The 19545-nt window shown below is 36.3% G+C and overlaps 1 protein-coding gene across 3 annotated transcripts in view; it reads left to right on the top strand.

The window, feature by feature from the left end:
- The window catches only part of SECISBP2L (SECIS binding protein 2 like), a 60147-nt gene that overhangs the window by 6505 nt on the left and 34097 nt on the right, over nucleotides 1–19545 (top strand). For 2 of the 3 annotated variants that reach the window (XM_086320800.1, XM_086320799.1), the window contains exons 2-7: nucleotides 953–1131; nucleotides 5554–5878; nucleotides 7511–7646; nucleotides 12509–12741; nucleotides 13031–13055; nucleotides 13410–13525. In XM_086320800.1, the coding sequence (XP_086176926.1) occupies nucleotides 953–1131; nucleotides 5554–5878; nucleotides 7511–7646; nucleotides 12509–12741; nucleotides 13031–13055; nucleotides 13410–13525 (1014 nt within the window). The remainder of the gene's footprint in view (nucleotides 1–952; nucleotides 1132–5553; nucleotides 5879–7510; nucleotides 7647–12508; nucleotides 12742–13030; nucleotides 13056–13409; nucleotides 13526–19545) is intronic. The other variant, XM_086320801.1, reaches the window with a different exon arrangement.

Raw genomic sequence — 19545 nt, 5'->3', positions numbered from 1 at the left:
AATTTTAGTTAAATATAGCAAACACAGAAGGAAAAATGCACAAAACCAGTGTACAGCTAAATGAGTTATTGGATGAAGACCTTGTGTCACCCATGTTAGGATACAGGATTTTGTTGGGTGCCTCAGAAGCTCTGCCAGGTGCCTCTTCCCAATCACAGCTTCCTCTTTCCTGAGAGTAATTCCTATCCTGACGTTCATGGCTCTTCTTTACTTTTCTTTATAGTTTTGTCCCCAATTTGTGCGTCCTTAGTATGGTACTTTACTATGTTTAAACCTCTATAGATTTATAAGAGAAGATAAAAATAAACTAACATGGAGCACGAATTCTGGATTACCTTATTTCCTCGGTTTGTTTGCTGGAAAGCTGAAGTGCTCACTTTTTTCTCAATTTAACTGTGAAGCCAAAGTTTTTCTCCCTTGTGCTAAGTTGTTTTTTTTCATTTATTGTAGACATTATCCTTCCTTTTAATTTAACCATACTAATCTAATTTCCTGCAATGGACAGAAATAAACTTTTTTAGGCTATTCAAACAAATATAGAGTAGTTATCCTTCAGAACTCTGTTCAGTGATTTTTTTCCACTAACAAAATTAACTTAAAACACAATGTTTTGTCTGAAGAGCGAGTTTGTTTTGTTTTGTTTTTTTACTACCAGCTTTATTTTTGGACTCCAAGGTATGACTTCCTTGTACTCTTGATTGTTTTAACAGCTTTGGTTATGTAAGAAATGACTTCATTGAAATGTAGTAACCTTTGATAAAGTTTTTATCCAGTTGATGGCTTTGTCTAAATAACATAATCAGATTAAAATTTTAAAATGTGACCTTGCTCTTCCTTTGAATGTTTTGTGAATACTGAGAAGACTGTCTCTTTTATTGTTTTATTGTTGTGAATTTGTATTATTTAAGTTTTTGCTTGTTTGTTAGTAATGTGTTTCACTTTCTCTTTGAAGAATGTCAAGCTGTCAGCTGAGGTAGAACCATTTATTCCCCAGAAGAAGAATCCTGATACATTTATGATCCCTATGGCACTCCCAAATGATAATGGAAATGTTTCTGGTGTAGAACCAACTCCAATTCCCAGCTACCTGATTACCTGTTATCCATTCGTGCAAGAAAACCAGTCCAATAGGTAATTTGTTTATTATTATTTTCTTTTGGTGGGGGAAGAAAGGGGTAGGGAAATGTAGAAGTTTGCAAAGCACACGTCTTAACTTTTTCCTTTTGTAACTTTTAAGTATTAACTATTTCTCTACTTTCTAAGAGGAGTAAATGAAACCAAATGATGTAGAAATTTAAAAATTGTTGGCATGGATTATTATTATTTTCTCATTCTTTCTAAGAGAAAATGGAATTCTTTGTATCTCCTATAATAAGTTATTGAAATTTTTTTGAAATAAACTGACTCAACGGGAGGAAGGAATTATTCAGAAAGAGGTGAACAGAAAACCTTTTTTTGAGGATAGGCATATAATCCTAATGGCCAAGACAGTCTGTTCTAAGAAGACTATATCAAGGGATGGCCCTTAACTTTGAAGCTTCTGTGGCCAGTTAGCTTATTGTATCTTTAGACTCTGTAGTTTAAATTTAGTTTCTGTGCTATGGTCACAGAGTGATTTAGCAAAATGCTTACAGCTCGGATACTGTGTGACCTAGTGGTTAGGGTGTGTCTTGTGATAGTCCCGATAGCCTTTCTAACCCTGCTTAGACTGTCTGAATGATTAGCACTTCATTGGTGTAGTTCATTTTATTGCTGTATGAAAGTACTTTCAGCATGTTTCATATTATATCACACATTAAAATTGTACTTCTAGCACTATAGGATAAATGGATGAGGTAGCTGGACTCTAGCCTTTGCCCAGCCACCCCTGAGGGCTAAGGCAAGTCAATATTTCTACACATGTTTAACCATTGTGTCACACTAGTGTGTTCAGGCACATTCTTTGAGAAATTCTGGATAGATGAGATATATGGTCAGTAAATTACTCTCTCAGGTATTAAATATTCAAGTTAATACTCTAGAACTCTTTAATAGTTTGGGGGATTAGGCACAGTAGAAGCTAAAGGATTCTGTTCAATTGAGTCAAGGGAAATAGATTTAAGGGACTATATCTGATAGATAAGAGTGCCTGATGAACTATGGACGGAGGTTCGTGACACCGTACAGGAGACAGGGATCAAGACCATCCCCATGGAAAAGAAATGCAAAAAAACAAAATGGCTGTCTGGGGAGGCCTTACAAATAGCTGTGAAGAGAAGAGAAGCTAAAAGCAAAGGAGAAAAGGAAGGATCTAAGCATTTGAATGCAGAGTTCCAAAGAATAGCAAGAAGAGATAAGAAAGCCTTCTTCAGCGATCAATGCAAAGAAATAGAGGAAAACAACAGAATGGGTGATCTCTTCCATAGAGATCTCTTCAAGAAAATTAGAGATACCAAGGGAACATTTCATGCAAAGATGGGCTCGATAAAGGACAGAAATGGTATGGACCTGACAGAAGCAGAAGGTATTAAGAAGAGGTGGCAAGAATACACAGAACTATACAAAAAAGATCTTCACAACCCAGATAATCACGATGGTGTGATCACTGACCTAGAGCCAGACATCCTGGAATGTGAAGTCAAGTGGGCCTTAGAAAGCATCACTATGAACAAAGCTAGTGGAGGTGATGGAATTCCAGGTGAGCTATTTCAAATCCTGAAAGATGATGCTGTGAAAGTGCTGCACTCAATATGCCAGCAAATTTGGAAAACTCAGCAGTGGCCACAGGACTGGAAAAGGTCAGTTTTCATTCCAATCCCAAAGAAAGGCAATGCCAAAGAACGCTCAAACTACCGCACAATTGCACTCATCTCACACGCTAGTAAAGTAATGCTCAAAATTCTCCAAGCCAGTCTTCAGCAGTATGTGAACCATGAACTTCCTGATGTTCAAGCTGGTTTTAGAAAAGGTAGAGGAACCAGAGATCAAATTGCCAACATTTGCTGGATCATGGAAAAAGCAAGAGAGTTCCAGAAAAACATCTATTTCTGCTTTATTGACTATGCCAAAGACTTTGACTGTGTGGATCACAATAAACTGTGGAAAATTCTGAAAGAGATGGGAATACCAGAGCACCTGACCCGCCTCTTGAGAAACCTATATGCAGGTCAGGAAGCAACAGTTAGAACAGGACCTGGAACAACAGACTGGTTCCAAATAGGAAAAGGAATACGTCAAGACTGTGTATTGTCAACCTGCTTATTTAACTTATATGCAGAGTACATCATGAGAAACGCTGGGCTGGAAGAATCACAAGCTGGAATCAAGATTGCCAGGAGAAATATCAATAATCTCAGATGTGCAGATGACACCACCCTTATGGCAGAAAGTGAAGAGGAACTCAAAAGCCTCTTGATGAAACTGAAAGGGGAGAGTGAAAAAGTTGGCTTAAAGCTCAGCATTCAGAAAATGAAGATCATGGCATCCAGTCCCATCACTTCATGGGAAATAGATGGGGAAACAGTGTCAGACTGTATTTTTTTGGGCTCCAGAATCACTGCAGATGGTGATCACAGCCATGAAATTAAAAGATGCTTACTCCTTGGAAGAAAAGTTATGACCAACCTAGATAGCATATTCAAAAGCAGAGACATTACTTTGCCAACAAAGGTTCGTCTAGTCAAGGCTATGGTTTTTCCTGTGGTCATGTATGGATGTGAGAGTTGGACTGTGAAGAAAGTTGAACGCAGAAGAATTGATGCTTTTGAACTGTGATGTTGGAGAAGACTCTTGAGAGTCCCTTGGACTGCAAGGAGATCCAACCAGTCCATTCTGAAGGAGATCAGCCCTGGGATTTCTTTGGAAGGAATGATGCTGAAGCTGAAACTCCAGTACTTTGGCCACCTTGTGCCAAGAGTTGACTCATTGGAAAAGACTCTGATGCTGGGAAGGACTGGGGGCAAGAGGAGAAGGGGACGACAGAGGATGAGGTGCTGGATGGCATCACTGACTCGATGGACATGAGTCTGAGTGAACTCTGGGAGTTGGTGATGGACAGGGAGGCCTGGCGTGCTGCGATTCATGGGATCGCAAAGAGTCGGACACGGCTGAGTGACTGAACTGAACTGAATATTACATTAAGAATCTTTGACCTATATTGGACTATGCTTGAAGTAATTTATAAACTAAAAATACTATTGCAGTATTTGACAGAGTGGCTAAGTGTACAGTATAATTTTAACTTTTCTTATCTTACCAAATAATCTTTGAGAATTCATGAGTAGGCCAGCCATCAGATTATTTGAAAATATTTTTAGAATTATGGCAGGGAACATTTTTCCCTTGTGCTTTGTCAAGGAATAGTAAGGAAAAGCTCTCTCATCCAGCTCCGTATGACCTCTTAGTCATCAGCGGCAACTGTCTGCAAGGAGGACTGATGAGATGGGAAGGACTGGTGCTTTATAGGAAGGCATCACACTAGAAGAACTCTAATGCTGGAGATAAGATGGCACTGAACAAGCTTGCCTTTTTCTTTTCTTTCTCTTGGACCTCTGGCGCCTGCTTCCATTGTCAAGAAGGGGAGCCAGGGAAAGAGCTGGACTTGGCCAAGTGGTTAGGGGAATATTGGAAAGGAGTAGGAGGCCCTTGGCCTGAACTAAAGAATGGAGGTGGAATAATCAAGTCACCTACTGTAAAGACCACCTTATACAATGATCACGTTACCCTGCTTTTTGCAGAGGGCTGTTACAGTTAGTTGCTGCCATTGAATGGCAACTTTGGACTGCCATTACTGGCAGATTCAGCAGATAGGTGTTTAACTTTTAGGCAGAAATATTGTGAGGCTGAGGGAGAGAGCTACAAATAAGAATACTCTGTACATTTTAAATTTTGAAATGCAGTAAACTGTCAGGTTAAATTTCTTTGTGTGTGTGTGTGTGTGTGTACACACTCAGTTGTGTCTAACTCCTTGTGACCCTTTAGACTGTAGCCCACCAGGCTCCTCTGTCCATGAGACTTTCACGCAAGACTACTGGAGTGGGTTGCCATTTCCTACTCCAGGGGATCTTCCTGACCCAGAGATCAAACCCACAGCTCTTGGATCTCCTACACTGCAGGCGGATTCTTTACCGCTGAGCCATCAGGGAAGCCCGAATTCCTTTATACTGTCAATTAAAATTGTTATTACACGTACGTAAAAACTAATTATAGCAAGGAAATTGATAAAAAATGATCTCTTTTTCAGAATTATTATGAGGCTACAGTTGGCACTAGTGGTAAAGAACCTGCCTGCTAATGCAGGAGACTTCAGAGTTGCAGGTTCGATCCCTGAGTTGGGAAGATCCCCTGGAGGAGGGCACGGCAACCCACTCCCGTATTTTTGCCTAGAGAATCCCATGGACAGAGGAGCCTGACAGGCTATGGTCCATAGGGTCACAAAGAGTCAGATACAATGGAAGCAACCTAGCACATTTTATACTGTTATTTTCTTTTATTAAAATAAGTTGAAAATTTGCTTTGTATTATTTTCAGACATGCATGTCAATAGATTTGTTCTTTTTTGATTTGGTTTTACAGACAGTTTCCATTATATAACAATGATATACGATGGCAACAGCCTAATCCAAACCCTGCTGGACCGTACCTTGCTTACCCCATTATATCTGCTCAGCCACCTGTTTCTACAGAGTATACATATTATCAGCTGATGCCAGCACCATGTGCACAAGTCATGGGTTTCTATCATCCTTTCCCTGCACCTTACTCCAACACTTTTCAGGCTGCAAATACTGTCAATACTATAACCACAGAATGCACTGAGCGTCCAAATCACCTTGGACAGGTCTTCCCATTGTCTGGCCATCGAAACAGAAATAGTAATAGAGGACCAGTGGTACCAAAAGTAAGTGACCACATTTGATTGGCTTTTGTGTTGGATATTTCTGTTGTTAGTGTAAGTAATTTGCTACTTGTATCGATTAGCCTTTACTACTGAGTTTTACTTTTTAAAAAACAGTTAAGGATGTAGCATTTTAAAAATAACTTTTCCATTACTTTTGTTCCTCATTCTTTAAATGGTGATAGGATTAACAGTCATTTTCAAGTTAGAGAGTTTATATAAGCATAATGTACAAATATTTACAAATTATTTTAATTTAGTGATAAAAATTGCATAGTGACACAGTTTTAGTAAGGGATTAGTTTGGCTCCTTTCCTAGCAGTGTTAAGTGGCTAATGTACATCTAATGTACATCAATCTTCAGAAATAAGCAAGAGATATTATGGAAAAGAATATTGAATTAAGTCTCTTCAACTTCATTGTTTTCTATTCTGTCAATTTTTAGTAGGAACAGCACTTTGTTTTTTAGAGAGTGCTTTATTATATGAACACAGGGTCTCCTAGGGCTAAAGAAAATTAAAGATAAATGTGCGAAATGACTTTGTCAACACCAGCCTTTTGACTAAGTTAAAAAAAAAGACACAAAGGCCTTGAAATCACAGAAGAGTTTTAAGGTTAGTTCTAGGTGTCTGTTTATTAAGTAAAATATTATTTTTCTATTGAAGCCATAGTGTCAAAGCAAATAAGAAAAACCAGATTTCTTCTTAGCTTCTTTTAGAAGAAGCTTCTTTCAGATTAGCTTCTTTTGAGCTAATGGAAAGCAGAGTGATTAAATGCCTTTTACGTCTGTTGTTGTCAAGGAGTTCATGCTTTCCTAGATTCCATTAGCCCAGCCTCTTCGGTGAAAAGTCTATGATGTCTTTTGGCATACTTTTTTCAGGTTAAAATACAAACAAACTGTAGAAGTTGCTTTGAAAAGCTTATTAGTTTTTGTCCGTGGAAACTTTCTGGGTCAAGGGAAATCCTTTTGGGATATCTGGGAATGAAAGAAATAAGTATTGGAAATAGACAATAGTATATAACTTTCAAGTATTTAAGTAACATGATTTCTCAGAGTACATTTCCAGCACTTTAAGAAGTTATCTAAGGAGTTAAATTTGGAGTTCTTTTGTATAAATTGCTATTAAATGATGGATACTCATATTTTTAAAAAATGAAGGAAAGGATCAGCTTTTTAATATTTTCTTTTTAAATTCTAAAGCAGAAATTTCTTTTGTACTTCATTGCTCTCATGAAAAAATTGAGCTTTTGGATAAGTTACCACCCTTTTTACTGATACTGCCTTTTTAAATAAAAATTTATAACCCCTTGATGTGGTTATACTCTTATTATTTATTATTAAGAAAATTTAAAATGCAAATGACAATTAAAATGAATATATCTCATTAATTATAATAGTATTAATGGTTATTTGAAAAGTAGTATATAAATGTGTATATAATACATTATATAGCCTCCTATGATTAGCTGTAGATAATTTAATGAAATCCTAACACAGTAACCCTGTTTCCTCATGGATTGAGAGTCACTCATTTGTAGCCTCATTTAAGTATATTTTTAAAGGATGTATTGATATATTTTATAATGTTTATTAGTACATTGAATAAGATTTTAATTTTTTTTTACTTCAATCAGCAACAACTTACACAACAGCACATAAAAAGCAAAAGACCACTGGTGAAAAATGTAGCTATTCAGAAAGAGACAAGTGCAGCAGGTCCTGATAATCGATCAAAAATTGTGCTACTGGTAGATGCTTCACAGCAAACTGGTAAGGCAAGATTTTTCTTATGTATATACATCATAGATTTAAAAATATTTTTTATTTTATTGAAATATAGTTGATTTACAGTATTGTGTTAATGTCTGCTGTATAGCAGTGATTTCATTTATACATACATATACAGTACATTCTTTTTCATTTTCTTTTCCATTATGGTTTATCATAGGATATTGAACACAGTTTTCTGTCCTCTACAGTAGGGCTTTGTTGTTTGTCCATTCTATATATAACAGTTTGCATCTGCTAATCCCAAACTCCCAATTCACCCCTCCCCCAGCACCGCCCCCGCCCCCAACACACTTCGGCAACCTCAAGTTTGTTCTCTGTGTCTGTATCTGTTGTCATGCATTGACTTTGTAATTGTAGACTCTACCACTTTTTAGGATTTTGGACTTTCAGTCTTCTGTTTATCCCGCCACTTTGTGAAATTCTTTAGGAAAGATGAAACAGTCCCATGTTCTTAAAGTTCTTTCAACTTGGGTGATGGCTTATATAGTTTTGAGCAGGATTTGAGGTTTCCTTATCCCCTTTCAGTAGTGAAGCAGTTCAGAAATCAGAGATGGAATTTTGAAGACATTATAGAAATTTGAGGGACTCATTTTGGTAGAAGTTAGAATTGTACATATTTTATTTTTCATATGTTTTTTAATAACTAGATTAAAATCCCTTTTAAAACATTCTATAAATATCTTTATAGAAGAACTTATCAAGTTTCGTGTACCATATTTTAGCATAAGATCTGAACCAGACCTATTAGTGGTAACATGTATCCTCAAACAAGTAAAAATTTTGGGCTAGTTGTATATCATTTTGTTAAAAGTTTTTGGAGGACTATGTAAACATTAAAGTAAAAAGCTTTATCCTGACAATAGGTAACAGTTAATAAGTAGTTTTAAAATTCTCACTGTTTTCCAGTTATATGTGAAATTTCATTTTGTAGCCCGGATAATTAGCTTAATAGCTATAGAGTAGATAGCTGTCTTCTCTCACTCATTGTCATTTAAAAATCCTTATTAATGATTCAGGACTAGATCTGTTCAAAGGTATGTTTGCTTTTTACCCTTTACAGTTTTTACAAAAGTGCTGTCTGGCTTGAAATGAATTAGATGGTACACACTTTCTTTCATTTGTACTGTACCTTTTTTGTTGGACATCCGTTCAGTTATCCTTTGACAATTCCTTAGGTTCATTAGGAGTAAGAAAGTATCTGGGAATCAGTCAAAAAACAGCTTGCTGATAGTACAATCATTGTATGGTTTGTAGGGCATAAAGTGGTAAGATTAACAGACTGACGAATGCTTGGAATGGTTTATGATAAAGAGCCATAAGGTAATATATGACAAACTTCTGTATGTTTTGGTTGTTCCTAGACACAGTGACCCATTTCTACATGCTTTGAACCCTAAGAACTACTTTAAAAATTTGTTCTAACGTCTTTGGTTTGCTCATTAAGTGACTACAAAGACAACCTTCTGAATCTCAAGAATTAGAAAGTGGAAAGGTGAAGATATAATTTGAGTAGAAGATTATACCTTCTATCAGTATTCTTATTCTTCAGGTTGTTCTTAATTTATCAGGATGAATTGATGTCAATTATAGGTAGAATGCAAATTATGGTTTAAGGAATTTGTAATACATTTTTACTCTTGAACACAAGCTTGTATTATTTAAAAGAATTTAGTAAGATGGCTAGGTATAAAATAATACACAGAAGTTAATTATAAGTGTGTTACCAGCAATCAGCCTTCCCTGGTGGCTCAGACGGTAAAGTGTCTGCCTACAATGCGGGAGACCTGGGTTCGATTCCTGGGTTGGGAAGATCCCCTGGAGAAGGAAATGGCAACCCACTCCAGTATTCTTGTCTGGAAAATCCCATGGACGGAGGAGCTTGGTTGGCTACTGTCCATGGGGTTGCAAAGAGTCAGACACAACTGAGCGACTTCACTATCACTATCACCAACAATCAGAATTTAAGAAAATATATCATTTACAATAGCAACAAAAATACAGTTTCTGGGATAAACCTGACAAAGTGTAAGACATTTATACTGAAAACTAACTTTATTATAGGACATTTTAAAAAAACCTAAATCACTCATTCAGGATGATTTGATGTTGCAAGTGGCATTTTTCCCTTTGTTAATCTACATATTCAGTGCATTTCTGATCAAAATTCCAATGGGGATTTTTGGAGAACTTGACAAACTAATTTCTAAAATAAAAGAGCACTGATCTGAAAAGAGCCATGACTTCCCTGGAAAAGAACATTTCCTCTTGGGAATTTCCTGGTGGGTCAGTGGCTAGAACTCTGCTTCTGCTTTGGGGAGCATGAGTTCAGTCCCTGGTTAGGGAATTAAGATCTCACATGCCACATGATATGGCTAAAAAAATTAAAATTAAAAAAAATTTTTTTAATTAAAAGCATTTTTAAAAAGTATTAAAAGAATTTTTTTTCTAGATAGCAAGACCTACTAAGCCATTTATTTTTTATAGGCTTATATAAAAATATATAAAATACAGTATACAAAGATTAAACAGAACAGAGTCCCAGAAACAGACCCGTATATGTGAAAACATATACAAGGAAAATGACAGAGATAGCATTACAGACCCTTAACATATACATCATGCAGATCTTATGTTTTTAATTGTTATTAATTGATTGATTAATTTTTATATCATGCAAATCTGTTCCAGATGGATTAAGGACTTAAATGAGAAAACCTCATGTAGAAGAAAATATAGGCAGATATCTTTATGATTGCATGGAGAAAACTTTATAAAATTATGAATTTCTACTTATCAAGAGTGAATGAAGGGGCTTCCCTGGTGGTTCACTGGTAAAGAATCTGCCTGCCAATGTAGGAAACTCAAGTTCAGTCCCTTGTCCAGGAACATCCTGCATGGCACAGAGCAACTAAGCCTGTGCCACAACTTTTGAGCCTGTGCTCTAGAGCCTAGAAATGCAACCACTGAGGCCACGAGCCACAGCTACTGAAGCCTGCACGCCCTAGAGCCTGTGCTCCGCAACAAGACAAGCTGCTGCAGTGAAGTTTGAGCACTGCAACTGCAGAGCAGCTCCCAGTAGCCACCTCTAGAGAAAGCACACACGTGCAGCAGCAAAGACTTAGCACAGCCAAAAGGAAAAAAAAAAGAGTGAATGAAGGAACAAGTCATAAATCTTGGAAAGGATTTTACCATGTATGTAACTGACAAAGGATTAGTATGAGGACATAGGAAGAATTCGTAAGAATCAGTAAGAAAATGATCTCACCTTGCACTCAGGGCCCCTGGAATGCAGTGCTGCCAGGGGGCTGAAACACTTTGGCAGAACTATAGGAATCTTTGTTTTGACCCAGTTGGCCTACTGAGGACAGTGTATCCAAATGGAATCTCCTCCCAGAAAGAAAAGGAACTGTTTGATTAAAGATGTGTATACTGCAGCAGCACACAGAAAACCACTGAAAACTTCTCAATGTCCAGTAACAGGCAACAAGTCCAAAGAGGTGCCCAGGACATCCACTCAGTGAACTAATATGGAACCTTCATATATTATAATTAACAAAGAACATATATATAATTAAACAGCACAACTGAAAATTATATTGATTCTGTATAAAAGTTATATATAGAAAAATTGTGATTGTGAAAAAAAGGGTTGTGGGGAAAATTATGTAGTAAAAGGAATTTTAGTGGTGTGCTGGGTTGGGAGGAGTTGGTAAGAGGTCTTGTTTTTTAAAATGCCTTGTAATTACAATTTGTGAAATACAAAAATGAGAAATAGGCAACTTAGTAGAAAAATAGACAGAAATCAATCCAAAAGTAAAACTAACAAGTATTTCACAGAGGGGAAAACATACATGGCTATTCTCAACCTCATTATTAAGCAGGAAAATGCAAATTAAAATCTGCAATGAGCCATCTTTTTATACCCAGCAATTGGGAGAAATTACAGCCTAAAGGACAGTGTCTAGTATTTGGTGAATATGTGCACCAGCGGGGTTATTTATATCCTGCTCTTAGAGTGCAAACTGTTTGAACCACCTTTGAAAAATGATTCGGCATTACCAAGTAAAGTTGAACATTACATGTAACCCCTAAGCCGACCGATATTTACCTTAGAGAAACCTTCATGTGCACACATACATACTCTTATATCTATATAATCTATATAAGAATGTTTACAGAAGTACTGTTGTTGAGAGCAAAACCCTAGAACAACCCAAGTGTCCCATCAGTGATACAGAGGACAAAGGCACTCTGGTATATTCATACACAGGCATTCTAGATTTCAGTGACCTTAATGAATTACAGCCACAGGCACCAGAATCTCAAAACCAATCAACATTTGAGGGAGAGAGCAGCGTCAGGGGGAAGCAAGTCACAGAAGAATGTGGACATGTGATTCCATTTTTATAAAGGTAGAATTGCAAAAGTACATAGTGTATGTTTTGGAAATACAGAAGTCCACAGTAAATCTATTTTAAAAAGTGAAGGAGTGATAAACTCAATTCCGAATAGCCCCTGAGGGAGGAAGAGAATAAAGTGGTGGAGGAAGCATGCAGTGGACTTCAAAGGATTGGTGATGTTTAAACGGATGATAGTGGTTTGTTTTAATTATATAATATTAAATACACAAATAGTTATGCAGATACTCGCTTCATAATAAATACATGTTATAAAGCAACTTGTCAGGAGCATCTTCTGCCCATCTTTTCAAAAAGTTTCACACCTGTTTTCTTTGTTTACAAAGTTAGATATTGTTCTTTTCTTACAATTTTAATGATAATTTAAAAGAATTGGTCAGCTTGTTCCTCAAGAGGAGTTGTCACACTTTCCTTGCCTTACAGATTTCCCATCAGACATCGCAAACAAATCTCTCTCCGAGAGCTCTGCCGCAATGCTCTGGAAGGCCAAAGGCAGGAGGAGAAGAGCCTCCCACCCGACTGCCGAGTCCTCTAGTGAGCAGGGAGCTAGTGAGGCCGACATTGACAGCGACAGTGGCTACTGCAGCCCCAAACACAGCACCAGCCAGCAGCCTGCTGCCGGGGGGTCGAGAAACCCCGATGCTGGCTCCGTCAGCGTATGTGACGCTTCTTTATCTTCTCACCTGTCATCTGTGTCAGTTCTTTGTGTCTTCGCCTAAAGCTGAAGTATCTATTTTCATTAATAGTTCTATAATATGATGGTTAAAAATATGTTTTGTATGTGTTACTATTAATATAAAAATACTCACTTATGGAGAAGTATTTTTCTAAGATTATAATAAGCATGCTTCACAGCAGATGGAATTGTGAAATGTTTTACAAGGTATATGGTGTTTACTCTTAAGCAGAAAATAATTGTTTTTTTTTGTTTGTTTCTATTTTTAGCATGTGGACTCATCTATATGTGCAGGTACTTACTTTCTGCATAGTGTTTTTGCTCTATTTTCTTCTCCGTCCATGTCACAGTTTTGCTTTTAAGCATGAAGCTTGCTGATGCTGCAAAAAAATAATTAGAAGTCTTCCAAAGAAATGCAAGTTAATTTGAAAGTATGGTTTTGTTGATGAAGTTGGGAAAATGTCAGCTGGAGGTATTCTGCAAGTTGACACTTAACATTACCAAGAACTGGAATGCCACTTAAAGTTTATGGAAATTTTCCAGTGTTACATTTAGAATGACCTGAGTTTCAACACATGATGTTAGGGGGCACTTTAGGTTTTGGTATCTTTATAATTAAATTATATTTTAAAATCTCATTTATTATAGGTGGTGTAAATTGGTCTAATGTAACTTGCCAGGCAACTCAGAAAAAACCTTGGATGGAAAAAAATCAGACATTTTCTAGAGGTGGAAGGCAGACTGAACAAAGAAATAATTCACAGGTAATTTGGATTAGGTTGGAGAAATAGGTGTGAGAAGAATTATTATAAATTGTGGCTTTGAAGAGCAGTGTCCTTAATTTTGGGCATGCATGTTGTGTTTAACATGGTAATCTGTAACTTTGAAGTGGTTTAGGGAATAAAACTATTATTTAAATAATGAAACAGAATAGTAACATGTTGAATAGATGGGATATATATTGTACCATTTTCTACTTTTCTCTATTTAAGAATGTATTTGGATATTTTATAACTTAAAAAAAGAATACAGTCCTGCTTCATCTTCTGTGACTTTTTCCTATCTATATAAAAAAACATAAAGCATATTAATGCCTTAAATATTGATTTTTTTTAGACCTTCAGGACTGCAGCCTTGTCCATGTCTTTACTTGACTGTAAACACCACAAACCATGCTTGGTGCTTGTTGTAGTACCACAGTGATGGCAACCTCGTGCTATAATGTGGCCAGACTGGGTAGCTTCCTGGGTTTGGGGAGCAAGATTTAGCTAAAGTACAGCAGAGCAAGTTATATACAGCCACAGGCTTCCAATAACTATCTTCCTGCATTGGTTGTCTCTGAAATCAGGGAGGCGTTGGTTGGTCAGTATTTTTCCTTTTTAAATTTTTAGATAGCATTCCTGGATTTCTTAAATCTTGTTAATGGGAATTAAAGTTACCATATGAGTAGATCTAGATGAACTGAAATAGAAGTAAGTTAATAATGGATCGAATAAACCAAATTCTTGCCTGTGCCTTTGCCTCCCTGAAATGAAGTTCCCTAGCATTAATTATGCTGTCAGGAAAACAAGGAGAATAGTGCCCTCTTCCCTACAGTTATTGCAGAAATGAGTCATTGTTGTTTGTGGCAGGCTTGTGAAGCAGTCTAGCTTTATTTGATCAAAAAGAGCTGAAACAAGAATTGTTTATATAGATTAGATAAACAGAATCTGTGGAATGTTTGGTCAAGTACTAAAATTTTATCTGGAAGTTGTAACTGCTAGACCTGCCAAGCTTGCGGTCTCTGCATTGGTGCTTTTGGTATCAGTAGTCCACTAGAGAGTAAATGATACTGATACAGAAAAATATTTTACCTCTGCCTCTAAGCTAATGAGAAAACAAAACAGAAAATTATGGAACTGAGTAAACATTTGTTTATTTTGTATCTCTTCATTCCAAAAGAACTGGAGCCAGATGTTGAACAATGTGTTTTCTTTTCTACTTCTGAGGCTTTGTTGTACTTTTCTTAAGTGTGCAGTTGTTTGCTTTTTTGATAGGCAGAATCTTTTTTCTTTTAAGTCAAAATATTTTCCCTTTCCAATTTCTGATTGTTTTAAGGCTTAAAAAGCCTTTTAGAAATGTATGGACGTGAGTCTGAGTGAACTCCGGGAGTTGGTGATGGACAGGGAGGCCTGGCGTGCTGCGATTCATGGGGTCGCAAAGAGTCGGACACGACTGAGCGACTGAACTGAACTGAACTGAAATATTCATTTGTATTTTCTGCTACTTTTTTACAGTGTAATGTTTTCAAAACTTTTATCCAAGGTTTTCTTTTGAAGTGTGGTACAACCTAATGATGTCAGTTTTCACAGTAGTTAACCAGTTATCTTAATGTTGTAATATATTAATTTTTTTCTGATTTACTCTTTTAGTCACCTGCTAATCTCTTCTGTTTTAGGTTCTGTTTTTGAGCTTTTTCCCCATTTATTATTAGATTTGTACACCTGTACCATGTGGTTTTAACTACTGAACAGTGAAATGATTTTTTACTACTTTTACCAGCATCTTTAACATTTGAAACAGCAGGTTTTTCCCTATACTCTGCTGTAGCCTTAATTGTAAATGATAGAGTCTAAAAATTTAAGTTTTATTTTTTGAATAAAATAAAAATGGTTTTATTTTATGAATAGGTTGAAAAAAATGTGTGAAAAAAGTTATACAACAGTCTCATTTGCATCCTGTCTCCACATGTTTTCTCCCCTTACCTGTACCTGTGTATTTGCCCAGAGTTTCTCCATGTCATTATAAGTAAAAATATAAGTATATGTCTCAAGTTTTATTCATTCTGTTCTGTGCTCTGTTCACATCTTTTAACAAAGTAGATAGATATTTTGTTAGAGATATTGCTGTATTATTTACTCAGAGGGTTTCTGCACTTTTTTTTTTTTTTTAATGCAACTCCTAATGTTGTTGGGATTTCCTTTGTAGCTCAGTTGGGAAAGAATCTGCCTGCAATGCAGGAGACCTGGGTTCGATTCCTGGGTTGGGAAGATCCCCTGGAGAAGGAAATGGCAACCCACTCCAGTATTCTTGTCTGGAAAATCTCATGGACAGAGGAGCCTGGCTGGCTACAGTCCATGGGGTCACAGAGTCGGACACGACTTAGCGACTAAACCACCACCACCACCACATGTTGATGCATCCTTGTTATTTTCGGAGTCCTGTTGATGGACACTTTAATTGTTTATAAACTATTGCTGTTGTAGATATGCTACAGTGCTATTTTGAAATCTGTGTGTAGAGCAGTAGAATATATTCCTGGATAAGTATTGCTGAGTGAAAAGGTGAAATCACTTCTGTTATTTGGTAGATATCACCAGATTGTGCCAGTTTGCATTCTTAACAGTCATGTGGAGAGTGCTTATTTCCATAGAGCCTCAGAAACCATGTGTTTTCAAGATTTTGGATTTGTGCCAGTTAGGAGAAATAGTGTATTCATGTAGTTGAGCATCTTTCCATATGTTTAAGGACCATTTGTACTTTTCTGTGAACTTATGTTCTTTGCCCATTTATTGTGTTTTGATCTTTGTCTCTGTTTTTGTACATTTTTAAATCAGTTTGATCAGGCTGTTACCAAATTTAAAGAAATTTTAAGAGCCTTTAGTCTGTTATGAGTTGCAAATATTTTACTAGATTTTCATTTTTATTTTTGACTTTGCTTAATAATTGCCATGCACAAGTTTGTTTTAAATACTGTTAAGAAGTTGATTTTTTATAAAGAAATTTGTCTGATTTCTTCCAATGTGTTTATGCTCTTGTGTTTTTTACATTTAAATCTTTATTCCATTTAGAGTTTGTCTTAATGGATGTTGTGAAAAATGGGTCTTATTTTGTGTTTTTCGTGTGGCTACCCAAATCTCCCACCACTGTGAATTGACAAGTCCATTACTTCATCTATTTGAGATAGCCACCTTTATCACCTATTAAATTTCCATATATTTTGAAATCTTGTTTCTGGATTTTCTGTTTTGTTGTTTGGTTGTTAATCTATCAACTTAAGGAGAATGGACATCCTTTATGATGTGGCATCTTTCTAGAAAAAAAAAACGTCATTCTCTTTTTGAGTCACCTTTTTGTGTTCTTTAGAAGTATTGTATAGTTTTCTGAAAACAAATTTGTACATATTCCTCATATATTAATTCTTAGTGTTTTTGTTATGTAAATGGAGCATGAAAACTTAAATCTTTATATATTAATTTTATGCTAGTCATTTAAGAATCTTAATATGTATTTGTTATTTCTGCTTTGTTCTGTTCTGTATGCCCAGTCTCTGTTAACAAAACTCTTTTAGAAGAACTTAAAAAAAACAAAGGTTCATTTCAGGAGGTAATTGAAATACTTGCATGTTTGATCCCCATGAACTTTGTTGGAACCATTAGTTGGGGATTTTAATTTAATCCTCAAACTTTGTCTCCAAGAATTAAGTTGCATTTATTTTTTAAAAGAATTGTTTTTGTGTTTGTAACGACATTATATATTAACTGCGGTTTACAAGAAGGCTAACATTTGAGGTAATGCTGTTTGGAAGGTAGATTTACATGTACTTTTTTGTGATAGTGACTGTACAAAGGAATGAAGATTTTCACTCAGGAATTATTCTCTTGCTTCCTATTCATCCCTGTGTTGGGGCTTGATTGTTAGTACTCATTTCAGTGTGAATAATTTATGTGAATTAAGTTGTTTCTTTGGTACCTGGACATTGTAAATTGTGTTTGTTTTGCCATCCTTGTGTGAGCTTCTTTTCATGAACTAATTAAAAAAAAACTGTATTATGAAAATTTTTAAACAGACATTAAAGTTGAAATAATTTTATAGAGAACATTCATTGCTAGATACTACCAAAGATTTTTCTAAAATTGGCTTCATCACATGGTGTATTTTTCTGTCTCTCTATCCATGTTCATGAGGCTGTTTTAAGATGAAGTAAATATTTAAAACCAAGAATCTGTTGGGTCCTTGGAAAATTATCTAGTTTCTTAACAGGTGCTTATAGGTTATAGGAAGTAGCCCAGTTTTCACAATACATCCTCTAAGGAAGAATTACATTTACTGTATGACTGTGCTCTAGCTTATAGTTCTGCCATACAACCTACTTCCCAAGAGAGTATAAAAATTCTGTTTCTTATTGGCAAGTCTTTTTAGACCAGTTGATTAGCATGAGAATTGCCAGGTGCTTCCAGGGCTTTTTGTGCATATTTTTTATTTCATATCCAAAGCCTGTATACCAGCACCTGCAGTCCAGGTACACTTCAAGTTCTGTTTATTATTAGGATTCTTGAGTAACTGGTAAAGAACACTGTACTTTTCTCATCTTCTCTAAAGTGTCCTGGTTAAGAAGGGCATTTCATATAAGTTGCATTGGGTACTTAAGAGAGGGAACTTAATTGTCTTAAGATAATGCTTTTTCTTACTCTTAGTTCTTTGTATGACAGTTGAACAGTTTGCAGATGTATTAATAGGATAATAATTTATGTGACTAAAATTTTTATTCTCTTAAATCTGTTTTCTTATAAACAACATTTAAAATTTTTAATATTTCTTAGGATTAAAAAATATGAAAGCTGCAGATATTAAAAGATCTAAAATAAAATAGTTTTTTGTTAAAAGGTAATGCATAGTTTCTCTCAATGGTAACATCATTCAAAACTAGTGCAATGTCACAACCCCGATATTGACATCAATGTAGTCAGGATTCAAAACAGATCCATTACTACTGGGATCCCTTATGTCACTCTTTTATAGCCAGACTCCCTTCCTTTCCTCACCAGCTTCTCCTTAAACTCTAGAATCCACTAATGTGAATCTACTAATCTGTTTCCTCATTTTATGATTGTGTCATTTCAAGAATGCTGTATACATAAACTGATACAGTCTTTTTAGGATTGACTTTTTTCACTAGTGTGGTTTTCTGGAGATTCCTACAGATTGCTAGTTATATCAGTAGTTTGTTTTTATGATCGCCTACTGTTTTATAGGGTGAATATACCACATGAGTTTATACTCTTAATGAAGGACATCTGGGATGTTTCTTGTTTTTGGTATTACAAATAAAGCCAATATAAGTGTTCATGCATGGGGGGGAGTTCAATTCAGTTCAGTTCAGTCGCTCAGTCGTGTCCGACTCTCGCGACCCCATGAATCGCAGCACGCCAGGCCTCCCTGTCCATCACCAACTCCCGGAGGTCACTCAGACTCAACATCCATCGAGTCAGTGATGCCATCCAGCCATCTCATCCTCTGTCGTCCCCTTCTCCTCCTGCCCCCAATCCCTCCCAGCATCAGAGTCTTTTCCAATGAGTCAACTCTTTGCATGAGGTGGCCAAAGTACTGGAGTTTCAGCTTCAGCATCATTCCTTCCAAAGAAATCCCAGGGCTGAGCTCCTTCAGAATGGACTGGTTGGATCTCCTTGTAGTCCAAGGGACTCTCAAGAGTCTTCTCCAATACTATGGTTGAAAAGCATCAATTCTTTGGCGCTCAGCCTTCTTCACAGTCCAACTCTCACATCCATACATGACCACAGGAAAAACCATAGCCTTGACTAGACAAACCTTTGTTGGCAAAGTAATGTCTCTGCTTTTGAATATACTATCTAGGTTGGTCATAACTTTCCTTCCAAGGAGTAAGCGTCTTTTAATTTCATGGCTGCAGTCACCATCTGCAGTGATTTTGGAGCCCCAAAAAAGTAAAGTCTGACACTGTTTCCACTGTTTCCCCATCTATTTCCCATGAAGTGATGGGACCAGA

The sequence above is a fragment of the Bos grunniens genome, chromosome 10, assembly GCF_055505025.1.
Source record: "Bos grunniens cultivar Pamir isolate PY7600 chromosome 10, Bosgru_T2T1.0, whole genome shotgun sequence".
Taxonomy (NCBI): domain Eukaryota; kingdom Metazoa; phylum Chordata; class Mammalia; order Artiodactyla; family Bovidae; genus Bos; species Bos grunniens.
Note: the sequence above shows the minus strand (reverse complement) of the source record. Positions and strands in the feature narration are given on the sequence as shown.